This window comes from Hippopotamus amphibius, chromosome 1, assembly GCF_030028045.1.
Source record: "Hippopotamus amphibius kiboko isolate mHipAmp2 chromosome 1, mHipAmp2.hap2, whole genome shotgun sequence".
Taxonomy (NCBI): domain Eukaryota; kingdom Metazoa; phylum Chordata; class Mammalia; order Artiodactyla; family Hippopotamidae; genus Hippopotamus; species Hippopotamus amphibius.
The window spans coordinates 26,556,275-26,583,248 of record NC_080186.1 but is presented as its reverse complement, the minus strand read 5'-3'; the positions used below and the strand labels follow the sequence as shown (position 1 = coordinate 26,583,248).

Here is a 26,974-nt window from a genome sequence, read left to right as displayed (position 1 = left end):
CAGAGCTGTCTCAGGGAACCCACCCCCTGGCTGACTCACTACTGTTGAATCAAATGAACTTGAAAAAGCATACTTAATGAGTCATGGGTTTCATTTTACCTTCTCCCGTCTTGAATTGAATTAAAAATTCACGTTCGTAAAAATGCTTCCATATCAGAAGGCAGTGAATGTTGATTCTCACTTAATCTCTGGTTGGGGGAAAGGCAGGCAGCAAAGTGTCGGCCACCCTCTCATCTTCTGCTTGCCTTGGCCACTCGGGAAGGGACTGAGCTTAAAATCTATCACGAGACATGAGTAATCTGAATGCAGAGTCAAGTCAGTAAAGATGTCTCCAAACTCTGCGCCTGTGAATTCCTAGGACAGGTGTCTCACGAAGAATGTAGACCCACCTTCCATGAATGAAAATACCCAAGTGCCTGGAACCCTCTGTGTGGACACGGAGTCTGAGGCGTCCGAGAGCAGGAGGGTCCCTTCCTCCCAGGACGCTGGCTTTTTGTGTTTGTTTGTTTGTTGTTTTTTCTCAGATCTTTGTTGGGGTATAATTGTTTTAAATGTTGTGCAGTTTCTGCCGTACAATAAAGTGAATCACCTGTATTTACACATATATCCCCATATCCCCTCCCTCTCAAGCGTCCCTCCTCTCCTCCCTTACCACCCCTCTAAGTTATCACCAGGCATCTAGCTGATCTCCCTGTGTTGTGCAGCTGCTTCCCACAAGCCATCTATTTTACACTTGATAGTGTATGTATGTCTACGCTGTTTTAAACAGGACCTGGCAGGGGTTCTCATCCAAAGCTTACCTGGGTCCCTCTGAGCCCAGCTCCGTGGCAGAGGTGCAGCATAGTCCTCCAGCTCCGAGAGGCGTGGAGTCACCCGGTGTCTCTGTTTTCTCTTTTCCTGTCTTGCAGAGATCGAGCAAGGCAGTTGTGGAGACCCTGGCGTACCTGCCTACGGCCGGAGGGAAGGCTCCCGGTTTCGCCATGGTGATACACTCCAGTTTGAGTGCCAGCCTGCCTTTGAGCTGGTGGGGCAGAAGGCAATCACGTGCCAAAAGAATAACCAGTGGTCGGCTAAGAAGCCAGGCTGTGTGTGTAAGTGAGCAGGGAGGGGGCTACCTCAGGGTCTCCCCTGAGAGGCTGGGGGACCATTTCCTAGCTCATCCAGGGGGCCCCGTCCTTGGGAACCTTGCAGGTCGTAACTACAGCTTTACTCTGGTTGGTTTCTTCTCCTTCTCGAAATGTTGCTGGTTGAGTCCTCATTTCCGTCAGTGACATGGATTGTAGCACTGAGAATGATTGCTCTTGACATTTGGGGACCTTCTTCAACACCGTCTTACTCTCCCTGGTGACCCTTGAGAGCAAGGTAGAGGCTCAGACCCAGACGTTTCCCCCTCACCCTTCTTGCTGTCGGTGACATCATGCAGTCGAATTTGTCAGACTGGAGACTCTGTGCCAGCCTCGGGGTATCGCGGGACACCATGGCCTCCACGGGATATATACGAAGTTTCATCAAACTGCTTCCTCGCGTTGGGTTTAGGGAGGGATGGGGATCAAACTGTCTTTGAATTGTTGATCTTTTGGAGAAAGGGTTGGAGTCGAGTGCTCTGTTCTCCGGAAATAACAAGGAATCCTTTCTTCCTTCCTCTGGGATGGTCTGACCTTACTTTCCGGCGTAAATAATACCTTGAGTCCTGGCTCCCAGGGAAACTGGCAAGTGTGAGGGGGCTGTGTGCAGAGGAGCAGGCTGTGTCTTGGTTGAGAAATCAAAGGTTCTCCTTCTCTGGGCTGTCACCTTTTCTCCTAGCCCTCGCCATCGCCCCCTCCATCTCTTCCAATCTGCTTCCCTCAGGGAAGGGCACACAGCCTGACCCTCTGATTTCTTCTCCCATCTCAGTGGGCTTCTCAGGGCCTGGGAGTGCTACCTCGTAGAGAGTGGTGGCCCCTCGGGGCTGGGAAGAGGAGTAACCTGGCAGACTATAAGGGACTGTTTGTGATGACTGAGAGTTTGGCATGTGAGTTGGTGAGTTGGGTCATACTGCGGTGACTCTACTTTTCACACAAAAAAATCACTTTATGTAGTTGACAAAGCATTTTTGATGACTTGTGAGTTTGTGTAAAAGTTCTTGCAGAGATTTAAAGATCAAATTGCTCTTAGATACACATTAGGCAAATCACTCTTATTGAAAAAAATTAAATTGCATAAAATCGGCTACCCATCTCTGGCCCAATGTGGTTAGAATATAGTGCCTAACAATGTGCACCCTGGGAGCCAAGGGGACCAGGAGGGGCAGGGGGTGGTTAGCAGGGAGCAGTTCTGGGCAGGCAGGAACAAAGGGGCAGGCAGTCTAGAGAGGAGCCCAGGGCAAAGGGGGTGGGAGAGGGGAGCTCCACAGGGTGGGTCGGAGGCAGGGCCTTGGAAGCCAGAGGTCCCGTCCCGACCGTGGGAGTCCCAGGTAGCATGGGGGCTCCATCTCTGAAATCCCTCTAGTTGAAACAAGGCAGGGAGAACTGGAAAGGGTCAGCCTCTGAGGCAGAGGGCTGGCAGGAGTGACGTGTTTAGCAGAGCCAGCCAGCCACTTGGAACCAGGATAAAGTTCCCTGCCCCACAAGCTGAGAGATGCAGGTAGCAGAATGCTATCGGGGGGCGGGGGGGGGGGGGGGCGCGCTGTCACCCAAGCCCTCCAGGCATTTCCATGACTCTTTGGCTCTTAGAAGTAGTTTCACAAAATCTTTCTAGAACCTTCAGTAAGTGCTGTTCAGCAGGCCCTTCGTTTTCAGGAGGGAAGCGAACAGGATGCCGGGCACTGCTTACAATCTGCTGAGGAGAGATGAGGGCAGAGCAGTCCTGGAAGATACGGGCAGTGCTCTCTGTGATTTACAGTGAGGAAGAGGAGCCCGAGGCTTATGGATGAGAACTGTGAAGCAGGCACTCTGGGGGCACAGGATGGCATTTCTTCTTCTGGATGACTCTGGGAGATGGGGGATGGTATCCCCAAGGTACTCCCATCACTCAGGTTTTTCTGGTCGTTTGGGTGTAACAGACACAGCTTGAGACTCGGGGTGCTGGCTTCAGTGGAGGAGGCCAGAGAGAGCCAGCATGCCCCGGGCCTTTGCACCATGAGCAAGGTCACGCGTGAGTGCCATCTGTCAGCTCTCTACTGAGCACCCAGCCTCTAGGTCCCAGGCTTTGCCCTCAGGGAGTTCCCTGTCTCACTGGTGGTGAAAGATGGTACTAAGAAAATCTGAGTGCGCTGAGAGAGCTTTGGAGACCTGTGTCGTAGTCCCGGCTCAGCTTTGTGACTCTGGCCAGGGCAGCTTCTCTCTGGAGTCCGGTTTACTAATCTGCCCTATGGGGTGGCACTCCCCAAATGCTAAGCCTCTATGGTCGTATTTACAGAAAAAGATAACTGTGACATAGTCCTAACATTTTCCATCATGAATACTTGGAAACCACTTTCTAAAGTGGGTCATTTACAGAGCAGCTCCTACTTTGAGGGATACAGTTAAAATGTGGCGTTCTGCCCCTGACCCCAGATCAAATATATGATAGTGTGTGATCCATAGAAAAGGGACAACATCTGTAAGCATTTATAAAAATAGAAAATAGTACAGTCAGTCTCTGTGTTTTATAATATGGTCATAAATGTGCACAGAAAAGTACCTCTAACAAACATCAGCTTCAGTGCCCTGAATTTTAGCACGCATTAGTCATGATAAATATTAAAACAGTGTTTAGCAAACAGTGCTGTTTTTTCCTTCTGAGGGTTTAGAAGAGGACTGGGGGGATTTTTGATGGCTCAAATTTCTTTGAACAATTGTCCAAAGACGTGCACAGCAGTGCATTGTTCTCCTCTCGAAACGTTTTCTTCAAAACAGTTCCTTACTCGGGAATTGCCCTGCTGAGACTACACAAGTACACTCTTGCCTTCATGTTCCAAAACATTTTCTGTAGCAAGCAGGGACTTCAGAATCATTCCATTGGCTTTCGAGCTGCCCTCACAGTAGTAGATGCTCAATAGATGGTCGGTCTTTTTTTCATCTTGGTTTTCAAGAAGATGATGTTTCTCACGGTGAGAAGCATTTTGAAAGAAAAGATGGAACCAGCTTCTTTCCTCTTACTCTCTCTTCCCCGCCCCTCCCCCCAGCTAATTCACATCTCCAGGGATCGCTGCTCCAAACCAGGTGGCAGCAGTGCCACTTTTCATCCATTCAACAGTATTTACTGCCTGTCTGCTCTGTGCCAAGCGCCAGGCATTGGAATCAGAGCTCTTCGGGCTCTGCCTGGGAAACGTGCTCAACCTGAGGTCCTGGTGAGAAAGCTCCCTGCGGGTTATAATACTCCTCATCTTCCTCACGGAAGCATCCAGAGCCTCTCCCGTACAACCCTGTCCACTTATTCCTCCACAACAAGAGATACAGGGGAAGGAAGATACAAGTAACTCTGATGGTGGTTTGCACAACACTTGATGCTTTGTTGACAGGCTAGCAGAACACTTCACACTTCATAAGGAAGCCAGGAAACCAATTATCAGTCCATTAGCAGCCACTTGCCGAAGAAGTTTCAAAACAGCTTTCACCAGAGAAACGCCAAGGCTGCACAAATGCCAGCTTCCCTTCGCCATTTTGTAAACCACCTCCAGAAGGTGTGAATCCTAATTGCTTCGTTCCTAATGTACGTGGCATAGGTGTGAAATGGGAATACACTGGGATGTATACAGTGTGTTATAAACCAGCAGCTGGACTTTGAGAAACCAAGGGAAGGAGAAGTGGGTCCTGGGGGCTCAAAGAAAGTGTCACAGATGACACGGGCTGGGAGGTAAAAGAGGGTGCTCCACATAGGGATGCTATGGGAAATGGTCCTCTCCTAGCACCCTCCTGTCCCTTCCCCCCTGAGCTGCTCCCCGTAAGCACCCCTCATGCTCTGGACACACACACACACGTACACAGATTTCTGGACGGAGGGATGAATTGAGTCCCAGGATCATTGGGATTCTGAGTCTCAGCACTACTGACATGTGGATGCAGATGGTTCTTTTAGTGGAGGGCGGTCTTGTGCACTGTAGGATGTTGCAGCAGCATCCCTGTCCTCTACCCACTAGAAGCCAGTAGCACACACACCCCCACCTCCCACTACCAGTCGTGACAACCAAAAATGTCTCCAGACATTGCCATACATCCTCTGGGGGAAAAAGCCACCCAGGATGGAGAACCACCAGTCTAGGATAACCTAGTCTTGTCAAATCCTAAACACAATGAAATCTGTATATTTGCATTTTAAGTGAGGACATGATGAAAATCTATAGAATTGAGACAGCGAGGAAGCATGGGGTAAGGGAAGATGCCAGTATTTATTGCATGTTTTATGTCATTGGGAAGATAGGACTTTTCCCTACAGTGTTATGGAATATTCTCTCATTTTACAGATGAAAACAAAGCTCAAGGAGACAACGTAGCTAGGCTCAGAGGTTATAAAACCATTGAATGACGGGCTGGAATTTGAACTGTCCATCGACAGATCAGGCTCCTACTCCAAATCCTGTACTCATTCTATTGCACCAGATTTCCAGAATCCAAGAGGTCATCTACAGCAGGAAGGACAAGGAAGGCTTAGGGCAACAACGTTAGTCCAGACTGCAGAAACAAACTGTAGTCTGAGTTACTCCCATGAGGTAACAGAAATTGACAAGAGTGAAACAAATTCATGAAGGCTAGATCCATGACCCTTGTTGGGACTCCACCAGTATTTGCACACCAATATGCAATATATTGGTGTCAAAGGCATTTCCTCATCTTTACTTTTTCTCATTCCTTCCACCCATCCATGTATCCATCCATCTTGATTTATTGAGCACCTACTATGTACAAAGTCAGCTGCATAAGAGGGTTTTCCTGGTAAAATTCTGAACTGGAGGGCTTCTGGGGATGACTCTACTCAGCTTGAAGGGGAGATCTCTTAGCGCCGTGTCCTATATAATGTGCTGTAACTCTTTCAGGAACTATCTGGGCCTTAGGGGCCACTACGCAACACAGCCCTTTGGTGTGTCCAGTATTTTAAAAGTTTAAATAAATAAGATACTCTAAATTTTACCCCCTTTAATCAAAGCCATTTTCAAATTTGGCCATTTCTTTTTGATTCTTACCCATGTACATACATATTTCACATGGTTTTAATCAAAGGGAACATACCACCTCTCATTCTGTCTCTTAAAGTTCACATTGCATTGCGTATCTTACCATGTTACTACATGTCTTTTGTGGTTATCATTCTTCATACCTGTGGAATATTCTGCCTAGTGAGAGGACCATGACTTAGTCTACCAATTACGTTCAGTTATTTTTATACGAGACTGTAATGAACATCCTCAAGGGTATGGCCTTATTTATTTATTTATTTTTTTTGAATTGTTTCCTTAAGATAAATTTCCAGGAAAGAGGTTGTTGGGCCAGAGTAGGAACATCTAAAAATACCTCTTGATGTACACCCTTATATCGCTCCCCAAAAATGTTGTGCAGGTCATAATGCCAATAACAGAAGCTTTAAGGTGAAAAGTAAGATTTATATAATACTTGTCCTTCCCATCCAGAAACACGGCAGAGATTTCTCTTATGGTCGTCTACTTTCACTTTTCTGAATAGAACAACTTTGTGGTTTTCTTCATATGGGTTCCATATATCTCTTGTAACCTTTACCAGCACTGCCAAGCCTCAAGTATTTGTGTGGCCTTTTCAAAATTGCTGATTTAATAGGTATAAGTTGAATGCATCCCTCCAGCACACCCTTGTCAACTTCCGCAAAGTGCCAAATGTTATAAGTGCTGCGAATCTAGAGACAAATTGGGCACAGCCCTTGACCTCAATGAGCTCGCTCTAACTGAAGACAGACATAATTATGTAAATTAAAGTGGGCTCTTGTGGTTCAAAATTTAGTTTTTCAACTAGAAAGCATTGGTGAATCAGATGCATTTAGAACCTGCCCCATGAAGATTCATTCCTTTATTTAACATATATTCACTGAGTGACAGCGATGGGGGAGGCATTGTAGAGGGTGTGGAACAGGGGAGCGTCAGCCCCTCTGCTCATAGAGCATAGGTGTACATCACTGCTGTTAGAATAGTGGGGCCTCAAAGATGCGAGGATGGAGTTAAGGCACTTCTGGAAGGGACCTACCCTTGTGGCAGTACTGGGTTCTGAGAAAAGCCAGGGGGTCTGGGCCTCTGCAAAAGGGGACTGTTCGTTGGATACATTGACACCACATACACACAGGTACACACACATGTGCACACACACATGCATAGTCTGTGTACTTGGTTTGCAGTGGCTCCTAAAGGGGTTGGCTGCTGCCAATGTGGGTGAGTGAAAGCAAGGAGGCGGGGTCCACGGGAACAAGGTCTGGAGAGACTGCTTCATACCCATGGCTGGAAGCATGTCCCTGTTGGAGCAAGAGATATGAAAGTGGTGTCAGGATTTCCATTACAGGACCGCTGACAGAGACTCCAGTCCTGGCCTTTCTCTAGCCGGCCTGGGTCCAGCTCTGCCCAGCAGGGACAGGGGGCATTTGCTATCTGTAACCCCTGTGTAACAACTGTCTGTCCTGACATGTGGCTACAAAAGTGTCGTGTTGGTATTTTCCTTTCCAACTGGAAGGCTCTTTCTATTTGATATACATATTTTCCCAATCTCTAGCTTTCTTTTTTCTTTTTGTCTTGCTATTTTGCATTGTACAGTTGTTTTACGTTTTTATATAGACAAATATCTTGATATTTGTGATTTCTTTTCAAAGCTGACAAAGCTGTCATTCTGCCACAGATCTAAGAAACAGTTTGTTCTATTTTTGGTTATTTGTCAGTAATTTTATTTTTTTAAATATAATTTGTTAGTCCATCTGGAGTTTATTTAGATGAATGTATGATATTGTCCAAACTATTACACAGTTTTCCAACACAATTTATTAAGTCATTCATTTCCCTTTTGATTTGAAGGAAATGAATTGTTCTATCACATTCCGAATCCTCAAATGTAGTTAAGTCTGTTTCTTAACGCACCACTTTGTTCTGCTGCTCATTTCTGTCTTAGCACCAGTACTGAATAATTTTAATTGCTGTTTTATAATATGTTCTAATATCTGGCAGAGCTGGAAACTACTCCTTCCTCCCTTAATTATTTTCTCTTTCAGAATGTTCATCGTTATTCTCATCTGTTTGCTGTTCAAGATTAATTTTAGAATCATTTTGTCATAGTAAAAAAAAATCCTATTGGGATTTTGTATGTGTGCTCCTATTAAACTGTAAATTAACTTGAGGAAAATAGGCATTTTTATACTACACAGCCTTCCCATCCAGATACATAGTGTGTCACTGTCTTTGTTCATCTACTTTCATTTTTCTAAATATAACAGCTTTGTGGTTTTCTTCATAGAGGTCACATACGTCGCTCGCTAGCTGTATTTTCAAACAGGCAGGTGCTTTCTCACTCCCTCCCTCCTTGACCGCAATGCCCTGTGCAGGCATGAAGCATGTCCCGTTTTCCCTCCTCTCTTTGACTGAATCCTGGCATTCCCTGTAAATATATAATCCCAGATTTTCCAGGACAAGTGCAATTTCCAGCATCCTTTCCTTTGTCCCAGAAAATACGATCACAATAGCTAGAGTCCTTGGAAATTGCCGCTTTCAAATGTTCAGAGCCAGAACTAGGATCAGCTGAGGTTTGAAAGCGTCAGCCTTGGTGCGAGGGATAATATTCTTGGGAACTGCTTGTGATCAGCGTCAGGGGCTGTGATGAGGGCGACATGAGCTTCCTTTGCTGATACAACGTTCTCCTCATTTCTCTGGGCTTCCTCAAAGGTCCGACGAACCCACACATGGCCCCAGGAAAGAAGCAGGAAACCTGGGGATTGCTTTGGTCCAAATTTGTCAATTTCAGGTCAATTCCTGGAAATTGAAAACCAGCCTGTAGTTCTGGGCCCCCTCCTCTGTTATGCAGGCCCCTGGCCCCTGGACACTGAAGACGTGTGGTCTCGCTGCTCTATAGAAGGACCGCTGTAATCCAAGGGGGCCATTTCCTTGAGCAGAAAGTCCTGGTGATGGCAAGAGCTGGGAGGCGTCTGTATCTGCTCCTGCAGTGGGGGATGGGCACTACAGTTGTGGCTGCGAAGCCTGCTGGGACCACAGGGGTGGCCTGGGAAGGGTAATAACCCAGAGCCCGGGGAGGCCGAGGCTGGGAGAACTAATCCTGGATAAAGGCATGGCTCACAGGGGGCCTGCCAGCATTTCCCATCAGAATATCCAAGGAAGCAGAGTCAACATTTGCCCCATCAGGACAGTATGGGTCATACATCGCTTCTTACCCTTATTCTTAAATAGGCAGATACTTTTTCTTTTATCTTTATTGGAGTATAATTGGTTTACAGTATTGTGCTAGTTTCTGCTGTACAACAAAGAGAATCAGCTACATGTATACACATATCACCATAGACCCTCCCTCTTAAGCCCCCCTCCCACCTTCCCCATCCCACCCCTTTAGGTCGTCACAGAGCATCAAGCTGATCTCCCTGTGCTCTGTAGCAGCTTCCCACTAGCCATCTATTTTGCATTTGGTAGTATGTATTTGTCAATGCTACTCTCTCTCTACGTCCCAGCTTCCCCTTCCCCCCACCCCGCCTCAGTGTCCTCAAGTCCATTCTCTACGTCTGCATCTCTCTTCCTGCCCTAATAGGCAGATACTTGATGGGGGAAGGTGGCTTCTGGGTTGAATCAGGTCCTCATCCAGGGGAACCGGGTTTCTACCCTTGCAGGGTATCCCAGCCCCAGCAAGAGGCTGCAGTTTTCATTAAGAGCTTTTCTCACAGGAGGGACTGGAGAGGAAACCAAGAACCAGAACAAAAGCCCAGTCCCTGAGCTGGGGCACACATGGTGGGGCAGGTGTGGCAGGTGGGGAGGGTACTGAAACTCTGTGGACCTGTGGGTGTGCTGGGCTCCTTGCAAGCGAACCAAATGCTAACTCTGTGAAACCATGCTCACATCTCACCCCAGCAGTTTGAGGGGATGGGACTTCCCCATGACTGTCAGGCTTGTCTGGGCTCCACTCAGGATCTGGCTGTAAGAACTAAGTCCATGGAATAAAGGTGTCTGTTGTACCTGGGTAGGTTCTCATCAGGCAAAGACTGGATGTGAAAGGCAGCTACCAGCACATCCAAGGAAGCAGAGTCAACGCTTTTCCTACCAGGCCAGTGTGGGTCACAAACATTACTTGTTACCTTTATTTTTATTTTTCTAATTTTTTTATTGGAGTATAATTGCTTTACAATGTTGTGTTAGTTTCTTCTGTACAATGAAGTGAATCAGCTATACGCATACATATATTCCCTCCCTCCCACCCCTCCCCATCCCACGTATCTGGGTTATCACGGAGCACCGAGCTGAGATCCCTGTGCTACACAGCAGGTTCCCACTAGCTATCTATTTTACACATGGTAGTGTATTTATGTCAAACCTAATCTCCCAATTCATCGCATCCTCCCCTTCCCCCTCACCCCATGTCCACACATCCATTCTCTATGTCTGCCTTTCTATTCCTGCCCTGCAAATAGATTCATCTGTACCATTTTTCTAGATTCCACATATATGCATTAACATACAATGTTTGTTTTTCTCTTTCTGACTTACTTCACTCGGCATGACAGACTCTAGGTCCATCCACATCTCTACAAATGACCCCTTTACTTTTAAACTGATACTTTCAGGGGGAAAGAGGTATCTTTGATGGCCCTGCCCAATATAAAATGGACCCAAACCCAGCTAACCATTAGAATCACTCATAGGCTTTTTAAAATACAGAATAGTGGTCTCATTCCCAGAAATCCTAGTTCAGCAGGTCTGGGATGGGGCCCAGGAATTATTGTCCTAAAATGTTCCTAGGTGGTCTAGATCAGACTAGTGAACCCCACTAATAAGGAATACCTACTGTGTGCCGGTTGCTTACAGGGGTGTTTGGGGTCATTCCTGAGGGGCTTGGTCCCCTGACAAGATGACAGCCTCTTGAGGCATGGGGCTAGGATGTATATGGTTGTATGTTGTGGTCATATGTTGTTGCTAAGAGGCTGGCCAGGCTGAGGCTGCCATAACTCAGGTCATTATGATGGTGGTGGCCTTCCGGGGTCCAAAGAATGTTGACCTCCATGTTGATATCCTGGTGAAGAGTGGGATGCAAAGTTCAGTACTTTGACATTACAACTCGATGTTGCAGTTACCTGCCTTTCATGTCTCTGAATGCAGCAAAATGTGGAGGGGAGGGGCTGCTACACGCCCGACATAGCACTGCTCGGCCCTGGGAAGGGGCTGGGCATAATTCTTACGTGATTCTTGTCCTCCAAGAACTCATGGTCTAGTGAGTGTGATGAGCACATACTTTTATTATAAAGCAAACTTTGAATTACTGCAGTTTATAGATGTGGCCACAGAGTGCTACCAGTATGTAAGGAAGAGAAATGTATTCCAGCTGGAAGATTCTCAGAAGATTTCTTGGAGGATCATGGGCAAAATTTCAGCCCAGTCCAACCCAGGAATCTATCCAGAACCAAACCACAAAAACAGCTTAGAACAAGGCCCAGTCCAAAACTGGTCCAAGACCCAGTTCCTACAGCTAAGAGTCCTGGTCCAAGGCATCTGGGGGCCACAGCCACCTGGGTGGACTGGGGGCTGGTAAAACTGACCAGGCTTCAGGAGTCTTATCCTGGACTGTGACCTCTATTTGAGGGCTGGTGGGGAGTGGGCATATCTCTCATTCTCACTTCAGCTTTCAGCCGTGGGATCAAAGCAAACAGGTTCCTTTCCCTTTATAAAATTTTCAAAGTCATGTGTATGCCAAGTGCATTCCCCATGCAGCAGCACAGACTGCGTCTTCTCCACGGTGCTCTGTGATATCTGCTTAGAGAGCTATGGTGGATACACAGAGCCTCTCTAATCAGGGTCTGTTTTCACAGCTGCTGGCTCAGGCGCTGGGGCTCGAAGCTCTCCCAGTTCCTTCCCCCGTCCTGTGAGCCTCTAGATGAACTTATCATCTCACTTGGCCAGAAATACATCCCCATCAGTGCTGGGTGTTGTGGGTATCCTTGGGCTCTGTGGTTCCTGTGGAAGTCACTGCTCACCTTTTCTAGGGATTGGCTTTCAAGGAGAGCCTTGGGGGAACAAAGGCCCTTCCCCCAGTCCTATGTACAAAGGCAATCTGGGGGTCTCAGGAGATGGGCTGAGTACAGGACTGCTCCCCTCAGCTACCTGGTTAACTCCCATCTTGCTCAGGGAGTCAGGTCAAGCTCTGCACCCCCCCACCCCCCACCCCCACCATGGTCTTGAAGGTGATTCTCTCAGGCTAACTATAAATTCCCTTAGATCATCGTGGATTCCCCTGGAGGGAAAGTCAAACATACTCCCTTATGATCTATGGGAACGCCACTAAGTGTTCTTTTCCAGTCTGCCGTAGCTGGTGGTCTGCTTGCAGTGGCTGGTGGTGGGTTTAGGGTGGTCAGGACCATGGATAGCTCTAGAATTCCTGAGTGAAGATGCTCTGTGGGGACAGCCTCAGACAGGATGGTGGGGCTCTCCGAGGGGTCCCAGAAGCACCTTCTGAGCTGTTGGGAATGTAGTCTACAACCTTTCTTGAATTCCCCTGCACTAATAAGGCTTGGGTTCTTGGGCTACATCATGCCCACATACTTTTCTCGCCAGCTAATACCTGTGTCTGGCCGATGAGGTTAATTAAGAATAGTTGAAGCAAACCCCAACAGAGGGCACAGAGGCCCACTGAGGTCTGCCCTGTGGCGAGGAGAGTCCCACGAGTATCACTCAGGGATCCTGGGGTCTGGGTCCAGGCAGCTGTGGGACCTCACAGCAGTGAGAAGTGCTTTGGAGAAGCCTTTGCTTGGCACATGGAAAGACAGGTCATCAGGGCACCCATTACTCACCCCACAGGGCACAGCTCCTCAGAATCCCAGACAGAACTCAAGTCTCACAGGGTAGCCAACACTCAAGTGTCAAGCTGTTCAGATCCAGGCACCTCCGTGCAGCTGACAGAATACATCTCCTTCCTAAGTCAGTCTTCCCAGGAAGGTGGCACACGGAGTCTTAGCAGCCAAGCATTCATTCCCACAAAGGAGGGGTTTTGTCAGAATCCTCTGGGTTTGGAGTTACCCATGATCCACTGAGAAGAGGTTCTGAGGACCAGGGTGCAAACCTTTCAGTCTAGAGTCTTGCTTGGTTGAGGAATGGGCTGTGCTGGGGAGGGGTGGGGACACCCCATGTTTTCTGCCTCCACAGGCTGATGGAGACTCAGAGACACACTGAGCAGAGGCCTGTGTGGAGACATGGCCTCTGGCAACAGCACTGAGACATGCCTCTCGTTTCAAATTCAACAAAGATTGATTGTATAGTGCCCGTGTGCCGAGTCACGGGGCTGCACCCCATGCCTTCAGAAGTTTCGTCACAATGAGTCGTCACAACAAAGGTGTGATTTGGAAGTTGTTAGTCTAATTTTTCTGCATGTGGAATTAAAAAGTGAGGTACCGAAAGCTCCCCCCTCCCAAAACAACAGGCAAACTCAAATTTTCCAGGATTCATATTTGCTCCAGCTTTGGGGTGGTGGCTTGGTTTGGCTACATATATTTTCCAAAGAATTCATAGTCTGTTTTCAAGGTAAATGCTGAGCCCCAGGCATGTGGACTCAACTCCTTCCGAGGAGTGCAGAGCAGGGACTTCCCTCAGGCTTTGTTCTGTAAGGGACCAGAGCTGTCCTGCGAGTTGGTGACAGGAGACCCTCAGCCAGCAGCTAAGGGGTACGAGGACCTCTGAGCAGGTCTGAAGAGGGTCTAAAGCCTGGGGCAAGTGCCAGGGGTAGTTTGGGTGGGCCTTATTGCACAGGTGTGGCAGAAGTCAGTCGCGACTGCAGGGTAATTCCAGGCAGCAAGTAGGTCCTAGAAGTTGGCCTTGTGCTGATAAGCAGTCACTTTATACCAAGAACCTAGCCAGCCTCTGAGGGGGCACAGAGATCAGGGTGCCATCACAGGAGACAAGAATTTAGCAATTGTCAGTCCCCTCCCGGTGAGGTTTGATTTAAGATTCCATTCCGGAATGGGATTGGATTGTGAATGAGGAGCTCAAGGCAGAAGCTACTTTCTCCGGATAAAGGATACTTTTGCAGAAGGGAAATAAAGAGACCACATGTGGGGTGACCATGCATCCGTATTTGCTTGGGACCATCCCAGTTTATATCTTTTGTCCTAAGGTCATTATTAGCAGTACCATCTTTCATTCTCAAACGTGTCCCAATTTGGGCATTATGTTATGCGGCCTCCCCAACCATGACCCAGCAGACGAGAAAGGCATTGAGCCTCGGCTGAGCACTTTGGAGGCTGCTCTCTGAGCCAAAGATCTAAGAGGTGCTGTAATGGACCCCTTCCTCTTTCTCCCCTGATCCCATGCCCTTCTCCCCTCTCTTACTCTTCCCAGACACACTGGCCTCCTTTTAGACCTTCAGATACAGTAAACTTTATCCTACTTCAGTGCCTTTGACTTGAGGTTCACCATGTTGTCATGTTCCTCAGGAGGCTGGATCCTTCTCACCACCCCTAAAGGTGCCACCTCGCCAGTGAGGCCTTCTCTAACTGCCCTATCATTCACTTGCTGATTTCTCCATATCCCTATTAGCCAACTTTTGCTGGGGTATCAACAGTGCAAAAATCTCAGTGAATTGCAACCACAAATATTTATTTCTTACTTGCATCCCATGATGGCTGTAGGTCAGTTGCTGCTCTGCAGGGTACAGGTGGGCTCTGCATAGCCCCTTATTCTGGATGTGCCTGCTTGGATGTCCATGTCCACTCACCTTCCATGGGGTAAAGCAAGTCACCAGGCCAAGCCCAAAGTCAGTGGGGTGGTCCAGAGGGCTCTGTCTAAAAGGAAGCAAGGCAAGGGCAGGGAGGGAAGGAATGATTGTGAACAAATAATGCACTCTAGCACAACAAGCTATGCTTATGTTATTTGGCAATTGTCTGGTACCCTCACTAGATTTAAATTTCCTGAGGGCAAAACAGTATGTGTTTTGTTCACTCTTGGATCTACAGGGCCAATCAGATAGCAAACGTTTAATAAGTACTGGTTTCCTATTTTTGTTATAGTTATTGCTGATCATATTAGAGTTGGTGTAATTAGGTGGACAAAGCCAACATGCTAGGGATAAAAGAGACACGGCTTTGGAGACACTTGGCCACCCCGAGCCAACTAATGCAGGACTTCATTCTACAGCTCTCAGGCTGGTGGGGTTATAGCCAAGGGTGGCTTAGGTACTGCCTTGGTCCATTCAGGCTGCTGTAACAAAATGCCACAGCCTAGGTAGCTTATAAACCACAAAAATTCATTGCTCACAGTTCTGGAGGCTGCAAGTCTGAGATCAGGGTGCCAGCCTGGTTGGTAAGGGTCCTCTTCAGGTCTCAGTCTTCTCCTTGTATCCTTACATGACAGAAGGGGACCAGGGATCTCTCTGGGGCCTCTTTATAAAGCACTGATCCCATTCATGACGGCACCCTCATTTAAGTAGCTCCCAAAGGCCCCACCTACTAATGCCATCACCTTTGGGCATTAGGATTTCAACATATGAATTTAGAGGGACACCGACATTCTGACCTCAGCAGACACTGAGCGGGATGAACCTGGTGGACAGACTATGGCTACAGCCAGGAAGGATAAATGGAGTGGTGGGGGGACCACTTAACAGAGTTTTCCAGATGGACAGGAGGAGAGGACATTCTAGAAAGAGAAAATAGCCAGAGCAAGACCTGGCATTAGCCTTGCCCATTTGTAGAGTCCCAGTAATCTAATATGGCTGGAATGTCACAGGCAGTAGGGGGCGGAAAAATAAAGATAAAAGAGCTTGGCAAGGGCCTTTGGTCTTTGAGGGTCTTTTTTGTGCCCTTTTGAGAAGTTTAGGCTTTATCCTCTGTGCAGCAAGGGGTCTTTATTTAAAGAGTTCCAGGCAGAGATGAAATATCATGAGAATCTGTGATTTACAAAATTCATTCCGGAGCCAATATGTAGGATGGATTCAAAAGGAATGAGATTTAAAGGCAGAAAACCATGTACGCTCTTGCAGTAGGAAGAGGGCCTTTACCTAATAGGGTGGGATGAGGATGTGACAAGTACAAGAGATATTGAAGAGATAGAGTCAGTGGAAGTTAGTTACAGACCGGATTTGGGAGCAAGGGAAAAGGACTTGATATATTTTGCTTAGGCAACTGGATATTGTCATTCATGGAGATAAGGAATGAAGGCAGCTTAGGAAAATAGATAAAGAGATCAATTTTGGACATGCATTTGGGGTGCCGGTGGGATTGCCAGTAGAGATGTGCATCAGACAGTCACATACCAAGTCGAAATATGCAGGAAGGTCTGGGCTACCAGTATCATTTAGGAAGCAAGGGCATAAGGAAGAGTGATGGGGAGTGAGAAGGGGCCAAGGGAAAGCCCATAACTGGGTGATGGTGGAGCTGAATCTTCTGTGATGCCAGGGAACGTTTCAGATGCAAGATTCTAGGAGAACCAGCTTTGGGAAAGAAGACTACAAGTTCAATTTTGGTCATATTTAGTTTCATTTGTTCTGATAAAATCCAGACTCCTTTTCCTGGGTCTAAAAGACCTTTGCCGTCCTCTCCAGCTCATCTTGTGTTCCTAGCTCCATGGTTCACCTTGCTCCTGCTCTCTTGGCCTCCTTTCTGTCCCTCACGTGCACCAAGCTTGCTCCCACCTCAGGGTCTTTGCACTTGCAATTCCCTCCACCTGGAGTGATCTTCCCTTAGGACGGCTGGCCACATCTCAGAGGACACCTCCTCAGACAGGCCATCACTGACCTTTATTGATAGGAAGCCCCCTTCCCCCCGCACTCTTTTTCCCTTCATTCTGTCTTATGTTCTTTGTCAGCTATGAGAATGTAAACTTCATGCCAGCCAAGGACTTGCTGATCTGTCTGGTTGGTTGCCTCCCGTATCTAGATTAGTGTTTGTCGCACAGCAGATGCTCTGTTAATACGCCAGTTAGGTGGAGACATTCCAAGGTCGTGCAAAGGGGCCGTGAGAGCTGAAGTGGAAAGCCTGGGGTGGGTGTGACGGCGGGAGACAAAAGGAAAGCGTCTCAGGACTGGGGGAGGGCTCAGCTCTATTGAATGCCCTGCTCACCTAATGCAGGGGGCCAGCGCTCTTGCCTGCCTGGGAGGTGGGAATGGGACCAAACAAAGAAATGCAAAAATTTGACACAATTCATGGCTTTTCAATCAAATTACATCAAATATGAATTGAAGAGGACATGTTCCATGCTCAGGAAAAACATGGGCAGCGTCGTCCATTTATACCTGATGCTCCTTTGGGAATGTGTATGAGTTTCTAGAAGGCATACTCAGTATTCTCCTCAAAGAGAACCCAGCATTAACCTCATCTTGTTTATGATAAGGACGAGCCTGGCTAGGTGACCAGTTTGAGCCTCATGCATGTGATCTTGAATACCTCGCCCAGCTTCCTCGGGCCCAAAGAAGTTAAATAATAACTCTCACCAGCTCCACTGCCAGAGATGTTAAAATAACTCAGATGAAAACTACTGTACCCTGAGCTTCTGAGCAGAAAGAGGTGAAAGGAATTCATTACTGGGTTTGCAAAGCCTCTGTCTCCAGCTCAGTTCCAGCATTCATTAGCAGAGCTGCCTCAGTTTACTGGTCCAGAGACACACAATGAAGCAAGAACAATCTGATTGGGCGTCTCCTGCTTGGGTGAGCACTGCTGGAGAAAATCGCCCAACCAGGCAAATTGGCGCTGCTACAAATTCATGGTCACCAGTCTCAATCAAGCCTGCCACGGTGCCCAGCATCCATCTGTGTTTCTCAAGTCAGTCTGTTCTCTTCCCCATGGAAACTATGCCAAGCATTCTCTACTCCCCACTGCCCCCTTCCTGGAAACAGCCCCGCTTCTCACCTTACCCTGGAGGATGACCTTGTCTCCCACCTGGCAGGTGACTTCCTCAGCTTCCAAATTCGAAAGACACCAAGCCTGCAGATCGTCACCATCCCCACCCTTCCTCTCATCCTCCCACCTTTTATACCAGAGATGCTCACTCGTCTCTCCCATCAAAAATCAATCTCCCTATAGCTTATGCATCCCATTTTGGCTTTAGATCAGGAACCTTCAAACACCTTTAAGCTAACAGTAAGAAATGCAGTGCAGCATACACACACACATGCACACACACACACATAATTGAAAGAGATTCACAAAGAGTACTTACCTTTATCCCTATAATGCACTCAGATATTTCCCATTCTCTTCCTTTTGTTTTTGTTTATTTTTCTTTTATTTTAACATCCAGCCCATGACCCACCACATTGCTTTCATGACCAGTCACTGTTTCAAAATTTTTGCTATAGATTCCCCCTTGTCCCCCACCTTCTCAGGATTCTATGCCTCATGTAATTCATCCTCTTTCTTCTGTCTCAGCCTCTCCCCTTCTGCCATGTCCTTCCCATCAACTTTTAGATTTTCTCAGTTCCCTCTTCTCTTAAAAGTAAAACTCTTTCTTTGCACCTCCCACATCCTGCCCATTGTTGAATATTCTTCTTCACATCCAGACTCCTTTGATGGGATGTCTTCCCTTTCTGTGAACACTCCTCATTTCCCAGTCCCTTCTCACCCCATCCATTCTCACCTCTGTGTCCTCCACACCTGGAAACTGCTCTCACCGAGGTCACCAATGAGCCTCCTGTTGCTAAAACCCAATGGGTTTTACACAAATGCTCCACTCTATTTCAAGACAGATAGCCCTTCCCTCCTTCTGGAAATGACTCTCTTGTTTTACCTCCTACCTTCATCTGCTTTGTCTCCATCTGCCCTGCCAGCTTTTCTCCATCCTTTTGCAAAGTTTCATGCTGTCTGTTTTTTCTTTGCCAACTTGATAGCCCTGTTGTTTGAAGTTTTTGTTTTCTAATAATATTGTAAATTTTTCCAATCTTTATTGACCAATTTTATTTATTCATTTGTTAGTTGCCTCTCAATTTCCTTAGCCCATATTTCTATTTTGAGTGTTAATCTTTACATTGAATTTTAGCTCTTCATACATTAAACATAGTAAATATTTAATTGTAATAACTTACAACTATTTCCTCTTCATTTGGTCCTCACTATTTAACTTTTATGGTGATTTTTGAAATCCAAAATTTTTTCATTTCTGTAACGTAAAATACTCTTTCCTTTATTATTTCTAACCTTAGTATAATGCTAAGAAAGTCCTTTCCCACCTCTGAGATTATACAAATATTCCTTATATTTTCTTCTAGTACTTCTATGGTATACTGAGTGAAATATGGATCTAATTTTTCCACAACTTGTTAGTCATTTGTCCAAGCATCCCTTATTGATCAGTCAACCTTTACTCTGCTAATTTAAAAAGACTCCTTCATCATATAGTACATTTTTGGATGTCTGTATCCATTTCTGAACTTTCTTTTTTGGTTCCATTGATCTCTCCTTTGAAGCTGATATAATACAGATTTTATTATTGCAGCTTTATAATATGTTTTAATATCTGAATTGACAAGCCCCCTGCCACTGAAAGAAAATGGGTATTGTGGTTGAGAGCCTGGGCTCTGGAATCAGCTTCACTGGGTTCACATCCCAGTCCCATCACCTACATGCCTTGTGATTGTGGGCAGGCTACTTGAACACCCAGTCTCAGCAACTGCATCTGTAAAATGGGGATGATAATGCTATCCCCCTCAGAGGGCTGCTGTGAGGATTGATGGGTTAAGTTATATGAGGTCTTGGAATGCCAGCTAGCACCTCATATGCTATTATTCCTTGTCTCTCTCAAGGAGAGGTTAGCTACTTTCACCTGTTTATTCCAACACATCAATCTTATAGTTGTTTTAAGGTCCAGAAAAAAAAATCAGTGTGAGTCTTGCCTGGAATTACATTAAATTTGGCCTGGAATTACATTAAATGTATACAATGACTTGATGATTGTTAAAAACAATATGAACTCGTCATCCAGGAAAAAAGTTTTCCTCTCATTTTTCAATTTTCTTTTCTGCCTATCAATAAAGTTTTGTTGATTTTATTATATAGGCCATGTTTGGTTTTTTTTTTTTTTTTTTTTTAGGGCTGAATTTGATTTGGTAACACTTTACATATAGGATTTTTTTTACACTGTGGGTGTATCGATGTGTGAGTAGGTGAGTGTGAATATATGTATCATACATACTGTCTTATGGAAGTATTTGTATCAAGATTAATTAAATAGCATGGCTACTATAGCTTGTTTAAAATTTAAAAGCTCTGGCCCTAAACCTACCTACTCCCTAAATATTTTCCAGTCCCTTCAGGTTTTTCTCTTCACACAATTTTTGTAATTTAAAATTTCCTGGGAAATTCTCCATTTTGTGACTATTTCAATTTTATTAGTATGTTATATACACTAGTCTTTTATAATTGGTTTATCTCCTTAATTTTATTATCCCCTCTCAATATGTATGTGTATATATTCTCTCTTTATTTCTTGAGTAGACCAATGAGAAGTTTCTCTTTTACTGGCCTCTTCAGTTAACTTTTTTCTGCTTTTATCTTCATTAGGTTTATTCTGCCTTCTCTCCTTAATTTTGTTTAGATATTCTTTGTCACTTTTTTAGTTTACATGCTCATTTCACTTCTTTTTTATTTAATAATGAATAAGGCTATTAATTTTCCCTTAAATACAGCTTTGGCTTAGTATCATCATCATTATTATAAGTAGTCTGTATTGACAACCTTTGTTTGCTCTTTGAACTCAAGAACTTATTTAGGAAAGGGTTTTATAAATTTTCAGGTGATTAGGGATTTTTCTTTATTCTTTTATTATTAATTTCTAGTTTATTTGCACTGTGAATAGAAAATGTGTCCCAACATTTTTTGCTTTGTGGAGGAGTTTATGGAGAGTTCATTTTAGCCCAGTATAGAATCCATTTCTGTAATATTCCACTGGCACTTGTGAAGAAAGTGGTGTTCCTTTTTTGAAGGTTACAGAGTTTCATATAACATGTACACACTCATAGTATTTTACAGATCTTCTTTATCTTTATTTACTTTTGACTTCAGATTAGTATATTTTTTTCTCCAACTCTTATGTTTTTAAAAATAGTTTATTTTGTCTGCTTCAGTACTTTGGAGCCAAATGTATCATAACTGTTATATCTTCACTTTGGAATGTGCACATCATGCATTTTTCAAATATTATCTTTGGATTTTGGATTTTGTTTTGTCCATCAGGCCCCTATTGAATTATCATTTTGAAAGCACTGAAACTAGCAGTGACAACACCTAAGGAAAAGATAGTAAAAGAGGGTTTTTCAACAAAACTTTTATTTCTTACTCAAGGTCCTATTAAGTAATAATCCAATATTATATACAGTAATAATGCATCCATTTGGTAATGAGTTTTCCACCTTTATTACTTTTCAAAAGTCTGAACCAAGCTTATCCAAGGTCAAGATCCATGAGCACAACCTGCTAACTGCTTCCAAAGGGAGAAGGCACATCATTTCCCTCATTTACTTGGATGATTGATAGTGATGAGATCCTATCACAATAAGTTTTGTTATCCTCATTTGGGACACTGAGAAGAAAATCTGTTCTTCAACCAAAACATTCTAATGTAACATGTAAACGTAATTTTCCAGAGCGAGAGAGATTAGACCTTTGTTGGACAATGCACACTCCCTTTTCCTGCCCTCATTGCAACAAGTCTGAATTATACATTGGGATAGAAGACTGAGTTTTACAGGGCCACATTTCTGTTCTATTAGTGTTAGTTTATCAGCTCCATCTCTTTCCAGGTGCAAGAAGAAATGTCTCTTGGTAGCTGTCCAGAGGACTCTTGGCCTGAAAAACAGAATCATCAAGAGTCTGGTGTTTTTGATATTATAACATTCAAGGGTTCGGTATTAGCATTAAAACTCCTTTTTTTGTGGTTTGCATTTGCCTTCACCAGTAGCTCTCAAACCCTGGCTGCACATTAGGATCACCTGGGGAGCTTGTAGAACCTGTGATGCCCTGGGTGCCCTCCACCAAATATATAGGAATCTTTAGGGCCTGGGCATTGGTAAATTATAACACTCTTCTAATCTGAAGTCTGAGCTATCTTGGCCCATTTCCTTATTCTTGACTATTCTGAGGCACTTTAAATTGTGTGTCTTTTCCCAAAATGAGGGTTACATTTTTCTAAGATAGATTAACCTGTAAACATTTATTATCATAAATGATGTTTTGTCTTTCCCCCCTTTTTTAGCATCTTACTTTACATTTCCCCTCTTTATGATTCCTTGTTGTTTCCTTTGAATTCCACTTTTTTTGTGAAATTGACTGCTTTGCTTTTTCCCCTTTGGTAATTTTGAAGATAAGCTACTTTATAGTCTATTACTAATTACACTTAACATCTTTAAAGATCCGCTCTAACCTATATTTCTCTAATTAACCACAGAAACTATATAACTGAATTTCTTGCAAAATGAGGAAATTAGCATATCTCCTTACTTCAACTTTATACTTTACATCAGAATAATCTGCAATATTTTACCCTGGAGTTTGGGCAGGAGTGATATCTTTTATCTTCTCTTCCAACAAATATTTGTTACACTTGCATTCTGTTTTCTAACTATGTTTACTATGTTTATAGCAATTATTTAGATTCTTTACTATATGGTTTATTTGCTTATCGCCAATCTTTTTTTCATTTTTTATTAACCATAGCTTTCCCATACTTGAGTTCTGCATTTTGATTCATCTCTTGGTTGTGGAGAAAACATCTTCAAGTATTTTTTTAGTGCTGTGTGGATAATATATTTTTTGAGGTCTTTGATATCAGAAGCAGTTTCTGTTGTCTCTGCTGTTTAACAATTTGGCTGGATCATACTTTTTTTCTACTCTAAATTATTTAGAGACAGACCTGTACTATGTCTAAGAGAAATGCATTGAAAATCAAGGCATAGTATTTTTCCCTTGTTTCAAGCCGACACAGGTATCCACCCCTTTTTACAGACTTTGGTCAGTTCTTTTGGTCGGGGCTTGGAACGGGATGGGGTTGTGAGGTGCGTACTCATGTCGTCATCTTTTCGGATGGTATCAACGATTAAATACTCATTGATTCAGTCGGCAAATATTGATTGAGCACTGACAATGTGCCAGGCATTGTGGGAGCCATAGGGATTCAGAGGAATCCAACAGACAAGATTTATGCCCTCATGGAGTATGTGTGTGTGTGTTGGGGAGAAGAAGGAACAGACCATAAACAAACCAGAAAACAAGATGATTTTAAAGTGTGATAGGTAGAGTTACCATACATAGCTGCTCCAAATGGTACCCCTGGAGCTTCACAGCATGGCAACTCTGGATAAAGGGTATGAAGAAACAATGCGATACAGTGATGGAGTGGGGAGGTGGGGACTCAGGTGATGTTAATGAAATTCTCTGCAGCAAATCCATATGTTCTCATGCTTTCAGTGCCCCTGACATGGCTTTTCTTTGTCTTTGGACCTGCTTGATGTTGTCCTTCTGGTATTCAGGCCGGGTGGTTTTTCCCCTTCTGTCTTCAAGGCAGTGGGGCTTTGTTGGTTTCGGATTCCTCATTATTTGTATTGTGCTCCCAGTTGGACTACCACAAAGCTATAGATGGGATAGCTATGGGGGGGCATCTGTGTCCAGCCTCCAGCCTCCAGTTCAGGGCTGATATAATACTTGGGGTCAACCGATGGATCTTTAGCAAATTCTAAGAACACCCCCAAGGACTCCACTGTTAGATTTAGTGAGCAATACTGTTCTCATACTGGGAGACAGTGTTGTCAGGTGGCAAAGGGCTTGGCCCCTGGAGTCAGGTGGATTTGAATTTGCTGCTACCATCTACTGGCCATGCAGCCCTGGCAAGCTACTTAATCTCCGTGCCACAGTATCTTCCTCTTTAAATGGGGTTAATAACAGTACCTACCTCATACTGGTATTGTGACAATTGAATGGAGTAATTGATGACAGTGCTTAGAACAATGCTTGTACTTAATAAACCCCCAATAATATATAATGATAATTACTATTAACTATATCTTGTGTTGCCTAAAAGTTTTTTCATGTCCTTCTCTCCCCTTGGCTCAAATTCTCTATACTTATAAAATGCAGAGATTATAGGGATGAGACTGAATGTGTCCTAGGGACCAGGTTCACTTTGCTGAATTTGATGGGAGGGCTTTGAGTAGCAGGTTGGGAAAGTAATACCTAATGCAGAAAAGGGGAAGGTGGGTAGAGTCAAGGAGAGGAAGGAGGCACTCAAAAGAAGGAATTACTAATCCCTTTGTTTTGTGCATTTTTTTTTCTTTTGCAAACATGATTTTATTATTATTTTTCACCTTAGCTTCATTATAATTAAGTCAAATATTATACTTACTTTAACTTAGATATTATTAATACCAAACATCACTATAAATGTTACAAAGGCCCTTAAATGTTTGTCCATATTAGTTTTTACCTTCTTTACACTTTCATATATTAAAAAATGTTTCAATGAGCCTATGTCATTTTTGCAGTCAGAAAAATTAAATATTGCTATCATTTTGAAAAAACATCACCCCCAAACCTTTTACACTAATACAATTTTTATTTGGGGGCTCATGTGCAGTCTTTCCCCGTATATAAGTAAATATTTAATAGCCATAATCCAAAGTATGCGTATAATTTTATGATGTACTGTTTTACTTTAAAATGTTTAACGTTCTTCCTTCTACAGGCTCATATTTGTCACTTTAATGATTGCATCCAAACTGCACCACATTAAAGGCTATCATTTACCTCACATTATTGGGCTGACATGTAGGTTATTCACATTTTTTCCTCTGTAATAAAATTATGTCACTGTAAACATCTTTGTCCATGTGGCTCTTTTTCTTTTGAATTCATTCCTAGAGATTATGGAGTCAGGATATTTGAATAATTTTGTGGCTGTTGATACGAATGCATACACTCCCTTCCGAAAGGATTCTATTAGCTTTACTGTGCAACTGGCAATAAACACATGAGTCTCCATGAAGCCTCAACAATATGAGTTGCTAATTTTTATTTTCTTTTCTAGTGAAATGGAATGTGTCTTCATGTTAATTCTGTTTTCTCTCACACGGATCCTCTGAGCATACTCTTTGCTCATGTTGGTGATGTTCTTACACAATTATAAAAGCTCTAATTCCATATGGATAGTTGCCCTTTGGCATATTTGGTGCAATGTTTTTCATTCTATTATTTTCCTTTTTAATTTTGGTTTCGTGTTTGTTTGTGTTTCCATTTATAGCACTTTCCTTTGCCTCTGCCTTGTTCTAGGGTCTGTTAGTTACTGGCATAAAAAGGGTTTAAAATAACGATTTTCAGAAGAGTCAATGCTTGGAAAGTGGGCAGGGCCTCAGGATAAGGTTCTGTCATCTCTCTCCCCCAGTTTCTTCCAAAGCTTTGGGCTCTGAAAGATGGTGCCTATCCCGCACCTCTTAGCATAGTTTTGTAGCTTCGAGGTCGCCGGACTCCCTAGAGGCACATCTATCATTTCCCCACTAAAAATGTTTAAAGGACAGAAATGGACTTGGAGTATCTCCACCCTGATTACCACCCAAGGGATCACCACCAGCTAAGAGGAGCCAGGCATTGGAACTACACTTAAGCTTGAATGGTGGTTTTTTCCCCCAATGCTAGGGACAGAGAGCATGCCGACCCTGCCTGGGGTGGGCTCACCAGAAGGGGGAAGGGCCAGGAGAAGACCAGCTCCGCCTTGTCTGCAGGATGCCAGAGGGACCCTTCCCAGCACCACGCGTGGCATGGAACCCAGCATGTCTCCCACCTAGAGCTCAGAGCCCAGCCAGTCAAGCCCGACCCTCGTGTCACTGTTTCTCTCTATTGTTCTTAGACTAAGGAAATGCTCCCCCTCCAGCCCTCAGTGGCCCAGGCACGATACCAGGGATGCTCACTGACCTCCACGGCTCTTCTCTTGCAGTTTCCTGCTTCTTCAACTTCACCAGCCCCTCTGGGGTCGTCCTGTCGCCCAACTACCCAGAGGACTACGGCAACCACCTGCACTGCGTCTGGCTCATCCTCGCCCGGCCTGAGAGCCGCATCCACCTGGCCTTCAATGACATCGATGTGGAGCCGCAGTTTGATTTCCTGGTCATCAAAGATGGGGCCACAGCCGAAGCCCCAGTCCTGGGCACCTTCTCGGGAAACCAGCTCCCCTCCTCCATCACAAGCAGCGGCCACGTGGCCCGTCTTGAGTTCCAGACTGACCACTCCACGGGGAAGAGGGGCTTCAACATCACCTTTACCAGTGAGTCTGCCCTGTGTCCCCATCTGACCATCCCTTTGAAGATGTCCAGTGCAGGGGGCTTCCGTGGAGGAGTGTTGATGTGGGTGGGCCAGTTCCAAGGACCCTGCAGGGCTGCGGAGCCAGGCGTGGGGCTCCAGCATGACAGGAAAAGCAGAAAGTGCTCTTTTCTGTGGCATCACTCGCTTTTGAGCATCTGTTTCCTATAGACGTGCCATCTAATGTGAAAGGAGCCTGGGGCCTCACACCCTCCCCCTCCTAGAAGGCCAGCTGGAACCAGGAAGGGCCCAAGGGAGAGCAAGCCTGCGCCATCCTCTCCTAGTTACTGACGCCTCTTTGATGTGCTCCTCCAAGTCCTTGGACGCCTCCTCACTGCCGACTTCACGTATTCCCCGCGGGGCTGCTCAGGCTTTTCTTTGCCAGTTCCCACTCCCACAGTCAAATCAGAGACAAAGTCTACAGCAGTGTTGCTGTTTGGCTCTGAGGCTCATTAGAGCCAAGTCTTGGGGCATTTCCTCATGGCTCCTCTCAGGGCCAGAGTCCCAAAGTTGTCACCTCCAGTTTTAACCCTGGGCCCCTTCTCTGGAAGCA

General features: G+C 45.0%; 1 protein-coding gene across 2 annotated transcripts in view; it reads left to right on the top strand.

Moving 5' to 3' along the window:
• The window catches only part of CSMD2 (CUB and Sushi multiple domains 2), a 629,134-nt gene that overhangs the window by 371,348 nt on the left and 230,812 nt on the right, over positions 1 to 26,974 (top strand). For both annotated transcript variants that reach the window (XM_057744228.1, XM_057744218.1), the window contains exons 13-14: positions 909 to 1,091; positions 26,060 to 26,386. In XM_057744228.1, coding sequence (XP_057600211.1) covers positions 909 to 1,091; positions 26,060 to 26,386 — 510 coding nt within the window. The remainder of the gene's footprint in view (positions 1 to 908; positions 1,092 to 26,059; positions 26,387 to 26,974) is intronic.